Genomic DNA, 19,503 nt, shown 5'->3' on the forward strand with positions numbered 1-19,503 from the left:
ATGGCATCAGCATCCAACATCTCAACAGAAAAATACAGATGACCTATGGAGTTGATTATGGGGTCAGTATAGGAGCCAATTAATATAGAACTCAAAAATTTTTTCCCTAATATTCCCGGTTTTGGACCAAAGATGATAACTCATTTGGCATAGAATCGCCCACCCTGCTGGTATACCCCAGTCTTCTATACAGATAATTTGGTATATCATATGACCGTTGGTGCCAGTAGATCCATAGCTCCCTCTGCTCCCGACTATAACAGAACTATATACTCGCCAATAATGTGGATACTGAATTATAAGAATGCTATATGCGTTTACATGGAAAGAGGTTTCAAGGGATTGGCCACAGATTAAAAGGGGTTTTCCAACAAAGCTATCTCCCACCATAGGATAGGGAATAACATGTAGTTCAGTAAGGGCGAGTCAAACCACTCAGACCCCCACTGATCAGGAACACATAGAACTTTAGTCTGACTGTAGCAGTATTTGAGCGTTAAAAGCACTGTTCCATTCATTTGAGAGGGAGTACCAGAAATTGACAAAGTACAGTGCTTGGCTCTCTCTGGTGCTCCCATTGAAATGAATGGGTGCGCTGCCTGACTACTGCTCCATTCACAATGGGACTACAGATAGGGGATAGCTTGCTTTGCTGTGATGACCCCTTTAATGTCCTGTTGCATTTATCCCCAGACCTGGGGGAATGAGGAATTATAGTTGGGACAGCCATGTAGAAGAGAATGCAGTGATGGTCACGCAATTGCACTGGTGTTCCATTCACAATTAGGCCTATGAGAACTTTTGGTCCCTTGCTGTCCTGTTGACTGCGGGACCTGGCAATCATGCCCAAGGCAATAGGATACTTAGTCTCTTTCCATAAGACAGGGAATAAATGTCCATACTAGGACAGATCAGCTTACTTTAAAAAAAAAACAACCCTGAAAAATGCTTTCTCACTTCTTCACCAGTTTCTGTATTTAATGCCATGCCTTTGTTCATACAATTAAAATCCAGTCTGTTTGCTTTGTAGGCCACTTTAGCCTCCGCTGCAGGCTATCACTCCCAAGCCAGTGTTTTCAGGATCTTCAACAGTTCTTTTGGGAGTAGCATTTTCCTGAGAAAATTGGAACATGAGATGTTATTCAGTTTATTCTTCAATAACAATGTACATTTTAGCTACACTTGCTCCATTGCACGGTTCTACATTAAATGTTTATAGTCCGCCTAGATGTAAAACATGTTTTGTGTTTTTACTTTCCTATAATAAACTATTTTTTAAAAAGTTCAAATATTTTTGTGTAAAAATTTATTTTAAAAGGTGGACAGCCAACATTTATATAAAACAAGAAATACAGTGATATATATATAAGTCCCATAGTGGCCCACATACCCTATAAAGCCGTATAGTTGCCCATGTGGTTTTCTTTATGAATTTTCTTGGGGCTCTTCAGACCCCAGAGTATAATGATCAGAGGCTCTGCGGTGGTGCTCAGACAATAGACAGTGTAACTCTTCTCTTCTAATCTTGTCTTCCTGTGTCTTCTGTTCAGAGATGTCTATGAATGTCAGAGACCACTGAGGTGGACCCTATGTGACATTGCGACAGTGTCATTTTGCTTATCGTCGCCAATGTGACTTACTGATGTCATTCAGAGATGTCTCTGTGAACAGAAGCTGGAAGGCCCGGAGCCTGGGAGAGGAGAGTTATACTGTTTGTTACATTTAATCACCTCCCCAGAGCCTCTGATTGTTATATTAGGGCAGAATTTCCCAACATTTTCAGATTCTGACTACCCCTAACAATTCATTTTTCTCGCTTATTTCACTGGGGGACATCATGGTATGGTCCTAGCCACTAAGAGGTTGACTCTAGGAGAATGAAAAGTTGTCGACTCCACCTCTGGGCTATACCCTTCTCACAGACTCTGTGCTAGTCAGTTTGAACCTAGTGTCTTAGGAGGCAGATACGACCTGACTCGGGTCTTTGTCTTGCATCTTTCTTTCTCTTTCAGGTGCGGGGGGGTGGTCTTCAGTGTGTACGTCACACTAGTCATACCTTCCCCCCCCCCCCCCCCCCATCCCTGCGGTCGCAGTGCTCTGCAAAATAGCACCTCGCCGGTCACCCACTCACTGCAACAGCGGCGGGATTACCAGTGACCCCACTCCCATGTGCAAGGTCCTACCGAGGGGGTGAAATTTCGACGCCTGTATTATCATTTTCAGTCCAAGAGTGCTTGTGGTTACAGACATGCACTCCTAAAACTATTAAATGGGCTATCCCGGGTACAAAAAAAGTTGGATATGTGGGCATATAATGTTTATTGGACAAAAAGCAGGGCTCAGAAGAGATTTAGAGGGACTTTTTGGCTATGTTTTTTTTTTTTACAGAGCCCAGGAGGTGCCAGTAAATTGGCATTCCCCAAGAAGTGACCCCATTTTGTAGGGGCAATTTTAGGGTCTCTGTTGGTTTTTTTGGAAACCATGTCAGATTTGCAGTCTAAATCTACACTTCAAAAGCACATAGCGCTCCTTCCCTTCTGTGCTCTGCTGTGCGCCCAAACTGCAGTTTACACCCACATGAAGGACACTGCTGTACCCAGGATAACGTACTTAATATCATATGGGGGTATAAACCACTGTTTGGGCACAGAATGAAAAGAGCATCATTTTGGTTCTGGGACTTCAGCTTTTGGAGCGTTCATCTCTGATGTAAGCTAGGCTGAACACACATTAGCCTATCCTATCCTACTAATATTGCTTCATGACTGTTATGAATTTTTGTTCACATATTACTGTATATTACACTGTTCTTATGTCACCTTCTGAGAAAGCCAGGGCTGTTATGACTCTGTGTAAGCACACACTAACCCTCAGTGTGTATACACATTTGCATATTATCTGATCTGCTCCAGGCAGTGCTGACAAACATGGGCAAACGCCTTTTAATCCAAATTGTCAGTTTGCCAATTTTCAACATGCCTGGAAAAAGAAAATCTAATTTGTTGCAAACAATGACAACTATGAAGGGCACCACAAGTCAACAGAGTTCTCCTCAAGCACAGCTGAGGAAGATCGTCGACGCCAACAACACGCTCATTATATGGCATCCCAGCGAGATGCTGGAACAATCATGGGCACAGCGCGAGGAACGAGTTCAGCGGCTTGACAGCTGCAGAAACGCTGGAGCAGGCGCATCATCAACACCAACAACACGCTCATTATATGGCGTCCCAGCAAGCTGATGAGATGCCGGAACAATCAAAGGCACGGTGTGAGGAACAAGGTCAGCAGTAGGACAGCTTGCGAGCTTCCAAAATGCCGGAGCAGGCAAACCATCAACGGCAGCAATTTGCTGAACATAGGCGGATTATCAACGCCAACAACCTGCAGATGAAGTCGTGGGCAGAAGCTAATATTTAATGAACACTTGGGGGTTAAAAAAAATATTCACTGCACCCCTGGATAAATTCCTTCAGGGATGTAGCTTCCAAAATGGGGTCATATATCAGGGGATTTACTGGTGTTTCAACGCTGCAAAAGTGTCATAATGTCTAAAAACCAAACCGTCTAAGTCTGTGCACCAAGTAATGCTCCTTCCCATCTGTGCCCAACAGCAGTTTATACCCACATATGGCATGAAGTACATTATCCTGGGTACACCAGTGTCATACATGTGACGTAAACTGCTGTAACCGTGCACTGGATCTCAGCTGCTTTACATAGCAGGGACCTGGCAGCAGTGTTGGTTATCAGATAGTTATTTTGCAGGGAAATCGTGGGAACTGTTCTATTGACTTACCGACACCCGTGCTTGCCTGGGCTATATTACTATTGAGACCTGTCATAAAAATAGAAAAACATTTTTGAATCCCCCCTCCTTCGCCAAATAACATAAATGGAAAAAAAAGCCCAACATAATCATTGGGTCTTGGGGCAACTGGGTGGCTCAGTGGTTAGCACTGCAGCCTTGGAACAACATCTGCAAGGAGTCTGTATGTTCTCCCCGTGTTTGCGTGGGTTTCCTCCCATTCTACAAAGACATACTGATAGGAAATAATGTACATTGTGATCCCTATATACAATCTACATAAAATAATAGTAATAATCATTGGGTCTCCTTATGCCTGATTTATGAAGCTAGAAGAATATGTATCCCATATGTTGAACTTTGCAACGGCAAATCCAGTCATGGCCGAGTCATTGGTTTTTACCATTGCAGATACCGCACACTGGTTTATGTGCTCCAATGACAACCAGTGAGCTGTGCAGAGCCAACCACACCTGATACTACTACAAGCAGGGCAGCGGGCACATTCCCTGGCGGAGCTTTATTTCCTTGGGCAGCAGCTCGACGCCAGGAAAGATCGCACTGCATATTGGGATTTGTAGTTCACAGCTGGTCATCACGTGTTAGTCTCTGCTCTATAATTGGTCCAGGGGTGGACACGTGGTGGGAGAGGTCGGAAGTCTTCAGTGTTGAACGGAATCTGAACGATTAGGATGTCGCTGATTCTATATGTGACATCGGTGACCCACTCCCGAGAGGTGAGGAGGAGGGCGGGCGGCGCTGGCAACGGCAGGCTGTGTGCAGTGAGGTGGCTCCGCTCCTGGCTGCTGCCAGTCCATGGAAGCCATATACCCTATAGTAACCTCTTTCAGTTAGTAACTGTCTTTGTCACTGCCGCAGCTGTCAGCCAGTAATAGTTTCTGGGTTACTTGGGTTTCCTATATTGTAGCTCAGGGATGTGGATGTAGCGCTGCTGTTATTGGGATCCAAGAACACCACCATAGTGATGTATGGAGGGAAGGAGATAGGAGGTGTCCTGCAGCCGCTTATCTCTGAGGGAACGTCACCTCTCCAAAATCTAATTAACGTGGGGGTCACATTCATCGGGCAGATGATCTGCAGCTCAGTCCAATCCAAGAGAATGGGCTGAGCTGGGGTACTAAGCACTGTGCATAGTGAGTATTGAGGAGGGCAGGCTGCGACCTCTTCAAACTGATCGACAGGGTATTGGGGTGTCAGACCCCAACCAATCTCCAATTGAAGGTATTAAGCCTGGAAACCCCTCTTGGCTATTACCATGATTGGTAATGGTAGGGGGTGTGAGTGTCTGGACCCCCCACTTATCAGCTGCTAGAATGGCCTCTCCATTACCAGTCACAGTGACGTCCGTTCAGTAGGGTCTGTCTGGGCTACTACAAATGGCTGCTCTAATAAAGTCCTCAGTAGCCATGTACTGACATTTCCCTGTCAATGACATGTGGGTAAAGCCATGTTTGTTTGTTTTTAGATTTGCTCAGTGTTGCTAGCAGTCCTGATAGTGTTACACTGTCCCCTATGGATAACTTGGGGTATTGAATATATTGACTAATATTCCACCATTATTTCCACCATTCGCCTTATGTAAAGTTACACATACTCTTCTCACCGCATGAACAAGGCGTTCACTTGTCATTTCGTGTTCTTCTGTATTCTGAGACTTGTGCGATCACAATATTTCCTTTTTTTAGTACCTTCACTTCCTATTTTAACCTCTTCCTCTTTATATTTTTTAGTCATTGTCTTCTTCCATATTTTCCTTCTACATAGAGTTGGTTTTCTTTGTTCTGATTGTTTCCCACCTTTGACATTTCAGACAAAAGCTCGGCAGTGTGAAGTGAAGCGGATTTTCGAGACTAGAGGAATCAAATATGATTCAGTGGATATTTCCTTAGACAAATGCTATCTGGAAGAAATGCGAAAGAAGGCTGGAGACCCCTGTGCAGTCCCACCGCAGTTGTGCCGTGGAGATAAGTACATTGGGGTAAGGACTACTAATTTCCTATACCTGAAGTGGCTAGAAGGAAATACGTGTACCTGGTTCAAAGTGTCCCCAAGAAATGATCTATTGTTTAAATCATGTTTTTATATTATCCCCTTCCCGCCAATGGCATTTTTTGATTTTCGTTTTTGACTCCCCTCCTTCTAAACCCCATAACTTTTATTTCTCCGCTCCCAGAGCCATATGAGCTCTTAATTTTTGCGGGACAAATTTTTCTTGATGATGCTACCATTAATTATTCTATATAATGTACTGGGAAGCAGGAAAAAAATTCAGAATGGGGTGGATTTGAAGAAAAAATGCATTTCTGCGACTTTCTTATGGGCTTTGGTTTTACGGCGTTCACTGTGCAGCCAAAATGACATGTCCCCTGTATTCTGTGTTTCGGTATGGTTCCAGGGATACCAAATTTATATGGTTTTATTTACATTTTGACCCCTAAAAAAAATTCCAAAACTGTGTTGAAAATTTTTTTTTCTAAAAGTCGCCATATTCCGACGGCCGTAACTTTTTTTATACGTAGGTGTACGGGGATGCATAGGGCGTCTTTTTTTGCGGGGCCGGGTGTACTTTTTAGTTCTACAATTTTCGGGAAATGTTATTGCTTTGATCACTTTTTATTCAAATTTTTATCAGAATCAAAACAGTGAAAATGGCGGTTTGGCACTTTTGACTATTTTTCCCGCTACGGCGTTTACCGAACAGGAAAAGAGAGAATTTGCAGACTGGCTGGGAGCCTTTAACAAGGCTCCCGGCTGTCATGGCAACATGACGTCAGCCCTGGAGCATGCTCCAGGAGCCGGCGATCCCTGCCAAAATGGCGGCGCCCATGCACCGCCGGGAAAATGGCGCCTCCGGCGCCTTTGACCGCAGTGCCGGAGGGGTTAATGCCTCCGATCGGTCCGGGGACCGATCGGAGGCATTAGAGCCGGTTGTCTACTGCTTAAAGCAGTAGACACCCGGCGGCTATGGCGGGCGCCCGGCTCCCGGGCGGTCGCCATAATTACAGACCCGACATGCGCCGTACTATTACGGCGCATGTCGGGAAGGGGTTAAACATATTTTTAGGAATTTTTAGTGATTGTTTTTAATTTGACTTTTTAATCTATATTTAAAAAAAAAAACAAAAAAAAAAAACAACCTAAAAATCTTATAATTCCAACTCTTGCCACTAAGCTGAAGGCCTCATGCACATGGCAGTGTGCAGTTTGCAGTCTAGTGGAAACGGCATGAATGATATCCGGGTGTCATCTGTTGCTTTCACTGACCCTTCCATTTTACTGAATGCAACGAGCTGCAAATATGGACAGGTATAGGATTTGCTCCATAATTAGTGTCTCTAAAATGTAGCCCGAACACACAGTCGCAAAAACTATGGCTGTGTGTATGGGCCCATAGAAATGTATGGGTCCCTACTTTTATCTGCAGTTGTATGACTGACTGTCAGGAACGCCCTTCTGACTGTAAAGAGCTACGGTTCCGGGACCGATAACTCTTTACCCAGGGCACAGATCGGGAAAGCCGTCAGTGTGCTGAATTCAGCGCACTGTTAGTTTTCCAGCAGTATATAGAACTGCCTGTGCCCAAATCGGTGAAAGGTCCTCTTTAAATAGTCTGGGACTTTCTGTCTTCTCCATACCACACAATGGTCTGGAGCAGACCCTACTGAATTGTATGGGACCGGTTTTCTTTTCATTTTTTTTTTTTTTTTTTTTAAATTTAGATTGTTAGCCCCACATAGAGCTCACAATGTACTTTTTTTTTCCCCCTATCAGTATGTCTTTTTTGCAAACACAGGGAGAGCATACAAACTCCTTGCAGATGATTTTTTTTTTTTTTTTCCCCTTTGGTGGGATTTGAACACCAGGACCCATTGCTGCAGTGCTAACCACTGAGTCACCATGTGGCCCCTATGAGAGCAGTTTCTAGGCATGCTCTGGGAGTGGGGAGTAGATCTATTGTGAATGGTGGATTCTTATCTACATATGTGTGATAGCTGAGATCATCAGTGTGCTGGTAAGTGAGATGGAAGAAATCTCCTGCAGAAAATAGGAAGTATCTGCATATTATGTGTTCTAGTGGACAGGGTTAGAACTGCAGGGATTTTAGGTATATTTTAAAATATAGATAATAACATGGAAAAAATTTTAAAGACCTTACCGAAAACTCTGTTTAACACAGTAAGTGGGGTCAGAGAACAGTATGAATGGTGCGGGTTTGCTAGTTACTATACGTGCTGTGGTTGGATCTGGTCTACCCTTGTCCTTTTTGTAAACTTCCCTATTTTGATTTTTGTCTTGATTATTATGTTATGTATATGTGTGTGATATATGCACTGCCTGCTTTTTTTTTTTTCCATGTAACGCTGCGGTTGTTGTTACAAAGCAAAAATAAACTCTTTTAACAAAAAAATAAATAAATAGTTTAACATAAAACTTGATTGAAAGAATTGGTCATTTTATAGTGAAAAATTCCATTTAGGGTGCATTCACACTACGTTTCCTGAAGCTTATTCTGAACGTAAAACACGTTTAGAATAAGCGGCGTATAAAGCAGCTCCATTCATTTCTATGGGAGCCGGCATACGAGCGCTCCCCATAGAAATGAATGGGCTGCTTCTTTCACTCCGTGCAGTCCCATTGAAGTGAATGGGAAGTGCCGGCGTGTACGGCTCGGCATGAGCAGAGCTTGCCGTATACGCCGGCACTTCCCATTCACTTCAATGGGAGTGCTCGCAGTGAAAGAAACAGCCCATTCATTTCTATGGGGAGCGCTCGTATGCCGGCTCCCATAGAAATGAATGGAGCTGCTTTATACGCCGCTTATTCTGAACGTGTTTTACGTTCAGAATAAGCTTTAGGAAACGTAGTGTGAATGCACCCTTAAGATGCTTTTGATATGGAAAAAAGCAACAGAATTACAACAAAATGCAATAGAAATGCAATGTTAGTTGCCATTCTAGCAAGGGCATGCTCCATTAATAAATAATATTAATAACGTCACACTGTGACAGGTCGACCATAAGCTATTTTACTAAATACTTCCACTAATGTTACCAGCATGACACTTCACTATAAAGGAATCAGAAGAAAACCTCAATGCAGATTATATGTAGTGATCTGAAGGCCAATGTTCTGATTTCTTCCCAGTGCCATGTTGGAAGCTTCTCTCATTGAAACACTGGAACTGTTGTTCCTCTGAAGCAGAAAGCAGACTAGTCCACTGAACACTAAGTAAATTCTATTCTTTGTCTGAGATTTTATCTGTAGCCCACAGTGGACTAGGCGAATTTTCCGCTCACATAAGTAAACACACACTGACACACATGCAAAGGCGTTCAGTCCTTTTTATAAGCCCATTTAAAGACTTGGCCTTTACCACTTCCTTTGGCCGAGACTTCAAGTCTTGACTTTCCTGAATGTGAACAACTTACTACCTTTTATGTTCTACTTATATTTGCTGTGTGATAAACCTAAGATAATAGATAGACTTTTGTTTTGGTGGCAATATTTCTGTAGCATGTCATTCCTGAAATGTTTGACACTTCTGATTCTAGAGATAAGATAATCCTTTAATAATCCCACCGTGGGGAAATTCAGTGTGTTACAGCAGCATGGATAATACAGTAATATATTACAAGAAAGAACACATACAAGCTCAGAATAGCAGATAGAAAGATACTAGGAGTCATAGAAACTAAAAAGGACTCAGGATGAGGAGCTGACGGACATGGCGAGGGGGAAATCCCCGGGTCCTGACGGTATTCCACTGGAGGTATATGCTCAATATGGGTCTGTGCTCCTGCCTGTGCTGCTGAAGTGCTATGAATCTGCCTTTGAGGGCCGCAGTCTTCCGGCGTCCTTTTATGAGGCGACTATTATTGTTCTTCTTAAACCGGATAAGGATCCATTGGACTGTGGCTCTTATAGGCCTATATCCTTGCTGAATTCTGATTACAAGCTACTGACTAAGATGTTGGCGAGGAGACTTAATACGGTGATTCTAGATTTGATCCATCCGGATCAAACCGGCTTCATGCCCGGTAAGTCCACATCTGACAACCTCAGACGCGTCCAGGTGGTGACCCAGATTGGCTCGGTCTCCTCGGAGGACTGGGCAGTGGCCTCTTTAGATGCGGCCAAGGCATTCGACTCCAAATGGCCTTTCCTTCTACAGTCTTTGCGTAAATATAGGTTTGGGGATCGCTTTATCACGTGGATCTCTATTTTGTATAGTTCTCCCAGGGTGGCGCTATCCATTAATGGTTCGCTGTTTCCATATTTCACGTTAGGTAGGGGCACGAGACAGGGTTGCCCTCTTTCTCCACTGCTGTTTGCTCTAGCTATAGAACCCTTGGCCTTGCTTCTCCGGCATGATCCTGTCTACAGAGGTGTATCTATTGGTCCCAGGGAGGAGAGGACTGCGCTTTATGCTGACGACCTCCTCCTATTCATGACTGCCCCCTCTACATCCTCGCCTCGAGCTATGGAAGTGATAAATACTTTTGGTAATTATTCGGGCCTGCGTACCAACTGGTCCAAGTTCTTTTATATGCCCATAGGTCGTACTCCGACAGCAGCGGAGGGAGAGGTGGACTGTGGTTTGCCGGTGGTCTTGGCTTTTAAATATCTTGGAATTATGATCCCTAGAGACTATAGGAGGTACGTAGACCTTAATGTTTTTCCCCTACTCTCGCACTTCCAATCTAAATTCGAGACCTGGGCTGCTTTGCCATTGTCTGTAGCCGGTAGAATTAACCTGATAAAAATGATCGATCGTTCTGCCCAAATGCCTATACTCCCTTAGCAACTCAGCTGTGCCCGTCCCTCTCCAATTTTTTTAGACAGATTGACTCCTTGTGGACCTCGTTTGTCTGGGGACATTCTAGACCCAAATTACGGCTATCTGCTCTCCAGAGGCCAAAACAGCTTGGGGGTGCATCACATCCTAACTTATTTCTCTATCATTTGGCGGGGCAGCTACGCTTTATAAAGCCATAGCTCTCCCCAACTCAGCTTTCGGGACCTGAGGCGCACCTGGCTCACCACCTGGACCTACGTGTATTGTGGCCGGTCCTGGACCAGTCTCTGTTGTTTAAAGGTCAGCTGCTACCCATTCATGCCATGGCAGAGCAGGTTTGGAAACAGGCTAGGAAGGTATCCTCGTATTCTGATACTCCTGCAGAGACCCCTTTATGGGACAATCCTGGATTATCTGATCTGTTTAAACTACCCGACGCCAGGTCCTGGGCCAAATATGGGGTGTCTTCCTTGGCAGACTTATACACACAAGGGGTGTTTGTTACTTTGAGTCCCTGGTCTCCTCTCATGAGATTCCGAGGCACCAATTCTTTAGATTCCTCCAGATTCGACATGCCCTCTCCTCAGTGTTCCCTCACCAACCCTGTGCTATATCAGAATACCCGCTTATTGGTGTGCTACGATCCCGGGGCCCAGGGGGCCTTATTTCAGTTCTTTATGATCACTTGATTCATGTGAAGGTATCTCTAGCCGATGCCCCGACATTGATGAGATGGCGTGCTAATATTCCAGAGCTGACAGAGGAGACGTTTCAGGAGATCTTAGTCTCCTCTCTACGTCTCACCCTCTGCTAATAACAAATTGATCCAAATTTTCATTCTACACCAGTGCTATTTGACTCCAGTCCGGTTGCACCGGATGGGTCGGCTACCTGGCCCTAACTGCCTTCAATATTCATGCCCCCGTGCGGACTTTTGGCACCTGCTGTGGAGCTGCCCAGTTATTCAGGACTTTTGGAAGGGGGTGGTAGACCTTCTGACAGATGTCCTGCAACGCCCTGTCCCGTTTTCTCCCGAAGTATGCCTGTTTGGTGTGCTGGAGGAGGAATTGTGGCAGCACCACGTCCGCATTTTCCTAGGGGAATGCCTGTTCTATGCGAGGAAAGCCATCACTTTGCAGTGGATGGCCCCTTGATCCCCATCCGTTCCTCAGTGGCGAAAACTGGTTAACGCGGTTCTCCCATTTAACCAGATTATATATTAACGTAGAGCCTGTCCTCAGAAGTTTGCTAAAGTTTGGGGTGCCTGGTGTGACTCCCCCATGACCCAATACTCTGCCCCTTCAATGCGTTTGGCTACTGGTGCCTTCACTCCGTAAGCGATGGCTTGTGCCAGTAAGGTTTGCAACCCCCCTCTGTTATGATAATGTTTCCTTTCCTCAGAATATGTACTGTGTTACTCTGAACTGTACGGGTGGTGGGAGGGGGTTTGGGGATGGGAGGGGATAATGATGTGTCTCATCTTTGTTCGTTTGTGCTCTTTTCTTATGTTTGGTTTTTGCTTCTATTCTGTTTTATTTACCTGTATTATTTGCTCTGTTATGTTTCAATAAAATGAGTAAAAAAAAAAAAAAAAGCAAGTCAGGATCACTTAGTTCTCTGTGCGGAGTGATCTCCACTTAGCCTGATGTTGATTATACAGCCTGACTGCAGTTGGGAGGAAGGATCTTCGATAGCGTTCCTTCTCACACTTGGGGTGAAGCAGTCAGTCACTGACACTACTGCCCAGTGCTGTCACGGTCTCACACATGGGATGGGAGTTGTTCTCCAGCATGGAGCTCACCATGGACAGTATCCTTCTGTCACCCACCACCTGTACTGGGTCCAGGAGGCTCCACAGGTCATAGATGGCCCTTCTGATCAGTTTGTCAAGTTTATTTCTATCCCTGGCTACTCTTGAGTTTTTATTGCTTAAGGCCACCATTTATATCTGCTCTACAAAGCTCAATAAATCTCTATATCTATCTATAAATCACTGATATAACATATGTATTACTATTACTCCTTGTAGGTCTTTTACAGAACATTTTATGGTGAATTCTATGCAGATCATAAAGGCTGGTGGTCTTTCATAAACAAGATGGAAGAAAGCTTCCATCTTGTTTTAACAGTTTGGGGAAAGTGGGTGCTCCCTCTGCATTCGTCAGTCTGTCAGCTTTTTAATCTATTGCTCTGATCCTATGACTAATCAAATAGACTTGAATGATGGCAGTGTGAACTTGGCTTGAACTACACTGTGTGCTTACAATTTGTGGCTGCTTCACAACACAGAGCTGAAAGTTGGTTGTGTGCCTTATATAGTGGCTGGGGTCTGGTACTGCAGCTCTGTTCCCATTGAAGTCAAACCTAAATCCTAAACAACCCCTTCAATTACAGCTTTATTGTGAAGTTACAGTAGATGCTCATCTTCCGAGCTCTGACTTTCCTCTCTGCTCCTGTGATGCAGGCACTGTTTCCTGTACGAGGAGGATGTCAGATTCACAATGTACGTCTATTAGAGCCCAGATCTGACTCCCATAGGCCTTAGTTGTAAACTTGACCTCCTGTTCATAGAGAAAACTGTATTCATCAGAAGCGATCAGTAAGGTATTTAGTAACATTACACTACACGGGCTCATTTTCAAATGGGGAGGGGGAAATTTCTTTATTTTTTAATTGAGGCAGCTCATACTGCTAGTTTTACAGAAATGAAAGGGAAAAAAAAAACTTCAGAAGAATCAAGAGAATTTTCTTGATTCTTCTGAAGTTTTTTTTCATTTGAACTTTTGGCGTTTGCCATCCACAAACCATTATTATACTGTGGGGTCTCTTCAGACCTCAGACCATGATGGTGGAGGTCCCGGGGAGGTGATCAAACATAATAAACAGAGTAACCCACCTCTTTTGGGCTCCAGCACGTGTCTTTTGGCATCTTCTGCTCACAGAGACGTCTCCAAATGACGTCAGAGACCGCTGAGGCATGTGACATTACACTGGCATAGTTTGTCCTGCTTGGGCCTTAGCAGTCTTAGCAGAGAACAGAAAACACCAGAAGCCTCTGCGCCGAAGGCCAGGAGAGGTGAGTTATACTGTTTATTATGTTTGATCATCTCCATAGGGCTTGTCATTATGGAGTCTGAAGAAATCCCAGAGAATAAGGGTTTGATGGTGGCGATCCTGCAATAGTGCCAAAAGCGAAAAATCTAGTAAATGCTTCATCACACATACAATGTATGCCAAGTAAAATAGCGGGTCTGCTGTATTGTATTTTTACTTCGTGCTGCTTCCTAGTTGGATCATTGCTATTTGAATGTGTTCCCGAGAGGAAGCAACATTGAACAGATGTTTTAACTCCCTGTATATTTTTTTTTTTTTATCATAAAATTTCAAGGAGAGCCTTTATATCTTAGTGCTGCTATTGAGCTAGCTGTGTCCTGTTACCGAACAAGGCCAACAATCTTGAAATGTGTTGCCAAGTCCATGATGCCACATGTTAAAGCCCCACTCCAGCAAAATGTATTCTATTTTACATGGCCGCATATCCAAAGTGTCTGGTGCATCATTCACTTTATTCAGCCTTTGACCGATGACCTGGCTGGTCAGTTGATCATAAGACTGACCTGGCTATTTCCATACACTTCTGGCTGATGTGTGAATTGGCAGATCAATCTGCCGACCACATGAGCAGCCGACTCACTAAGGCAAAATAACGTGAATGATGCAACCAGCTAGTGAGTACATTGACTTTGTACAGAGTGATCCATGGATGGAGACGCCGTAATAAATAAACTTAGGTTGGGAACAAAGTGTGTGTGTTGCTTGTTGCTAAATGGAAGGGGGCAAATCGGTGGCCATTTTGAAAGCTGCCATCTTAGAAGCAAGTTGTTTTTTCCCCCTTTGTGGGAAGGGGTGCATGAAGTTCACATACATAACCCTAGCAACATGTTACACCCATGATGGTGTTTCCAACCAGCATTTCCATTTATTCAGGTGTCTCCGTATTCTTGGACCTCTCTGATGTCGCCGTACCTTAGAATCGCCCTGTATTAGGATGCCCTGTACTATACAGCTAAAACATAACAATAAATAATGCAGCCAGGCATAACCGTTATACAATGAATATTGTTCCCCTCTCACATTTATCCCTTTTTATATCCTGTAGGGTTACACGGAGCTTGTGGATGCTGTGGAAGACGGCAAGTTGGAAGAGTTGCTAGCACAAGACTAAATTTCAAGCTACTCTGCATCTATTTTGCTCATCTCTAACCTGGCTCCTTTTATTTTCTACATCACTTTTATTCAGTTTTTGTTATTGGAACCTGGTAGTGTTGCAATTTATTTTTGTATTTTTTTTACTTTACACTTTTGGTCATTCCAGTTTTACAAAACAAAACTACATTCCTGTAGAATTTGTACCATTCATTCCAACATAAGCCTTTAAACTGGATGTCAAGAGGTCATTTTTTGCCTTCTAGTGTTACAGAAGCCCTTACCCTTTTGGCAGCTTTGTGATCTCCCATCCCCATTCCTATCATGACTGTGAATTGTGTATTTCCTGCCAAAGAGGAAGTGTGTCTTCCAGCTGATCAATAAATGTTTCACAATAACTGTGTTCTCACTCGATTATTTTACCTGGTACGGGGTGGATTTCATTATGTGCTATTGGCTTCTGGATGACATGCAAACAGCCACTGAAACTTTGACCCTTGGCATTTACAGTGCCAATTGCTTGTTTGACCAGGCACTGTGAAGGACACTTCTACATAGTGATTCTGTAGCAGCTAATGCTTGGTGATTTACAGCTGCAGTATAGTGATGGCGATTTAAACAAGTTCCATTCATATTGTGCAGTCCTACTAATATAAGTCCAAAACCCACTATTTGCAGGGTATTAATCATTAACTTTATATGTCTACTAATGAAAGTCCCTAGCGTAAAGAAGACATTCTAGGGCTTAAGTAAACAGGTGGTTACTGTTCACACCAGACCATACTGCCTAAAACATTGTTTTTTCCCGCAAAGTGGGCATGGGATTTGCACGAATCCCATCCCCTTTGATTGCAGTGTAAAATGCCGCAATTTTTCCCGCAGCGTCTCTGCTGTGGGCAAATCGCGGTGTTTACATCCTGTGGGTCCCCGGCCTCAAACTCTATTCGTGTTTTTTTTTTACATCTGTTTAACGAATATCAAAAATTAATGCAAAAAACTGATCCAAATAGATGACCATAGACAATTTTTTTTTAAAAAAATTAAAATCAGTCGGTGTTTTTTTGGATGGATACATGTATACAGTATGGTATACTGTTTTTATATTCTTAAAAAAAAAAGAGGAACGGATCTATTTTTTATTTTTTTTTCCACAATGATGGCCATCCGTTTGCATCCATTTTTTGGATCTGTTTTTTTTGCATTTGTTAAAAGGATGTAAAAAACATGATCTGAATAGAGGCTAAATTTGCATTATAACACTACATACAGTACAATCTATTCCTATCCTATCAACACTCAATGAACTCATAAGTGTTGATGGGATATTAAAAAAAAAAAAAAAGGCAGCAATCATCAAAGATAGTAGTAAGTATAGAGAGACTGTAGGAGGAAAAAAAAATGAAAAAAAACATAGCATTGGATTTGGAATCTGACTGGTATTGAGTGTGCAATAGGCCTAAAATTTCTACAGTGAAGATCTCTGCTAGGTTTGGGAATGAGAGTGACGAAAGAGTGGAGAAAGGATACAAGGATAGGCGTTTCCTCAAAAAATGCATTAAACAGGAAGGTGAGACAGGGAATTAGGTCTGTCCCAAAAAACAAGACTGTAAATACGGGGAAAGAACATCATCCTTCTGTGTGCAGGGAGACCAGTTGGTAAGGGTTTGTTCACACGGCAAAAACCTTTTCCGCCATGTGAACTCTCCACACGGCTAGCCGCGGCGGGATGCTGATGCAGTGCACCGCCATTCTGTTGTGGCATCCTGCTCCTGATTAGGCACGAATGAATGGGTCTCATTGGGAGTGAGACTTGCGTCACGCACCTGCAGCTGTCTCAACCGCAAAATCCGCGGGAAAAAGGGTATGTCACTTCTTTTTCCCACTAGTGGGGAAAAAGCGAGCGTCCCCCACTCAAATGAATGGTAGCCTTTTTTGCAGACTGATTTTGAGGCAGACTCTGCCTGCAAAAAAAAACTCTGTGTGAACAAGCCCTAAGGAATACAGTCGCAACTAATAGCATGACCTATGTGAGCCACTTTAGCTGGATCATAATTACTGTGCCATCTTACTGTCTAAGAGTGTAGGCTGTTCCCTTGTCTAGTCGGTCTCTGAGCTGCAATTTTCTAAGTTTGAAATTGAATGCCTTTCATATAGAAAGTGGCACTACCCAAATGACTTCATAAATAGAATTTACCATATCTCTTCATTATGTTGTAATCAAACTTTAATCACATTTTCATTTTTTTTTCTATATAAGACAAGTTAAACAGCAATTTTCAAAATTTTCAAAAACATTTCCAAAACCCATTTTTTCAAGGAACCAGTTCAGTTGTGAAGGGGTCTTCAAAGGCCTCTCTAATATAACCCCCCCCCCCCCCCATAAATCACTCCATTTTAAAGAGGACCTTTCACCATCTGGGGCACATGTGGTGAAGAGTTATCGGTGCCGATACCGCAGCTCTTCACTGTCAGAAGGGCGTTTCTGACAGTCGGTCCCCAAGTGGATAAAATATATTACATTAGTCATGTTCTACATCTGTTTTACATATTACAGTAGTTCTTGAAAATCACAGTACAGTTGCTTGGTTGCCAGGAGTTACTTCTGTTTTTCAGGATCTTTTGGCTTCTTCCTTCTAAGTAGGAGTAACGCATTGGGTACAAGGCCAGCCTCTTGAAGAGTACAAGTGTCGTCATCATAAACATGGTGGGGATATCGACTGATTATATCATAGGATGAAACATCAGAAGATCTGTTGACATAAATAACGATAATAGATATGGCAGCAACAGAGCAAACACTGGGTATTTAGGAGCAAAACTTACATATGTTGTGAAAGGCAGGCTCGCAGGTCTCCAATGGTCTCATTGGGCAACATTTGTACCTTGTAAGTGTGGTCTCCAGCCTCAGACTTGATTCGTAGGGTACACACATTTGCAGGTTTCTGGTACCTGACAATAAAAAATAAAAAAAAAAAGTGATCAAACAGTGATATGAGTGTAAATTCACACTTGCGTTCACTCAGTTGTTCGGGTCTGCCGGGGGACCCAAATGATGGAGAGCTCTTCCTCTAAAACAGCAGTTACCAGCAGACCCCATAGACCAGGAGTGGGCAATTAATTTTCCCATGGGGCCACATAAGAATTTGAAACTATGCTAGAGGGCCATGCCACAGCAAATTTAGCTCCACCCACTTCTACGTTGACTCCGCCCATTCCCAATCATCTTTCCATGTGCCCCCACAAAGTATAATCCTCCTACAGTCACCCGTACATTATATGCCCCCACATTATAATGTTCCCTTCCAACTGCCCAACAGTATTAAGTCCCTCTCCTGGTGCCCCAGTATAAACTGGTGGAAACTAGAGGGGACACGAAACTGGAGCAGCTGGAGGGGACATTAAACAGTGGGGGTAGTTGGAGGGGGGCAATAAATTGACAGCTGGAGCGGGACATGAAACTGGGGGACATTAAAATCGGAAAGCAGATATTAAAACGTAGGGGTAGCTGGAAGGTGACATTAAACTGAGTCAACTAGAGGCAGACAGGTCCCCTTACAGCTTCCTCCATGGTTTAATGTCCCCCCAGTCTAAGTGCCCTCTTCATCTACCCCCAGTTTCATGTCCTCCCCTCCATTTCTCCCTCAGTTTCATATCCCCCTTTATTTTCCCCATTTCATGTCCCCCCTCCATCTCTCCCCCAGTTTCATGTCCCCCCCTCCATCTGCCATCTCTGCCCTAGTATAACATTCCCCTTCCATCTCTGCCCCTAGGTTACTCAGACACATATAGACAGACACATACAGACAGAGAGACAGACACACACACACACACTCTCACTCACACTCTCTCTCTACCCTGCATCTTTTAGTACGTTATGACACACTCACATGTCTCCATCTTCTGCCGGCACTAAGACACGCCTCCCTAGTCAAAGCTGTGCGGGCCGGACTGAATCAGTCAGAGGGGTGGACTTTGCCCAGGTCTGCCATAGACCATAATGGTGTCCCGCGGGTGTCTGTCAAGTTTCTGCTGTTTTTCCACTGATCCCGGCAGAAAGAATAGTACATGTTGCAGAACTTCTCTCTGACAATTTTCGGCAAAAACTGCAACGGAATCTCCTATGGAGACTGTATTGCAGATGTGAACCTAGCCAAATTTTGAACTATTATCATTTAGGGGGGGGAACAAAAATTTAGCATATGTGAATTTTCCTGTACACTGGGGAAGAATTATGATATATAATACATTTAGTTCATCTTGCTAGACATGGTGGACATTTTTGTCTAACATTACACCACCTACTGGCTGACTGACTTTGTGCCAAAATTCTGGAGAAATTTTATTTTGCAATATGTCGTCCTATCAAAATATAATATAAGAATAGGATTTGGAGTGATAATTATTTTATATACATTATACATTATTATATGCTATATAATAATAGAAACAAGACCTGTAAATGCTTGTCTTTTATAGAAGAACAAAGTAAAAAAAATTAAATACTTTTAGTTGACTACATAGACTGATAATGCAAAGTGTGTTTTCTCTGTTTATGCTGTTTTATCAAGGTTTGCACTTTTATAGCCTTTATAGTGTCCGTTTACAACCATGTCCAATTTTCAAGCAGACAGAAAAATCCTGCATGTAGGATTTTTCTGTCAGCTTGAAAAAT

General features: G+C 43.3%; 2 protein-coding genes across 2 annotated transcripts in view; one reads left to right on the plus strand and one right to left on the minus strand.

The window, feature by feature from the left end:
* The first annotated feature begins 4,452 nt into the window (after nt 1–4,452).
* SH3BGRL3 (SH3 domain binding glutamate rich protein like 3) lies at nt 4,453–15,229 on the plus strand. The gene is made up of 3 exons (XM_075262716.1): nt 4,453–4,545; nt 5,640–5,807; nt 14,785–15,229. The coding sequence occupies exons 1-3, from the start codon at nt 4,501–4,503 to the stop codon at nt 14,848–14,850; spliced, it is 279 nt and encodes a 92-aa protein (XP_075118817.1). The 5' UTR covers nt 4,453–4,500; the 3' UTR covers nt 14,851–15,229.
* Nucleotides 15,230–17,388: 2,159 nt separating this feature from the next.
* The window catches only part of UBXN11 (UBX domain protein 11), a 29,241-nt gene continuing 27,126 nt past the window's right edge, over nt 17,389–19,503 (minus strand). Inside the window, exons 14-15 of the mRNA XM_075264443.1 lie at nt 17,655–17,780; nt 17,389–17,581 (exon numbers count right to left, since the gene is read on the minus strand). Of these exons, the coding sequence (XP_075120544.1) occupies nt 17,428–17,581; nt 17,655–17,780 (280 nt within the window). The 3' untranslated portion in view covers nt 17,389–17,427. The remainder of the gene's footprint in view (nt 17,582–17,654; nt 17,781–19,503) is intronic.

Source organism: Leptodactylus fuscus, chromosome 2 (genome assembly GCF_031893055.1).
Source record: "Leptodactylus fuscus isolate aLepFus1 chromosome 2, aLepFus1.hap2, whole genome shotgun sequence".
Classification (NCBI taxonomy): domain Eukaryota; kingdom Metazoa; phylum Chordata; class Amphibia; order Anura; family Leptodactylidae; genus Leptodactylus; species Leptodactylus fuscus.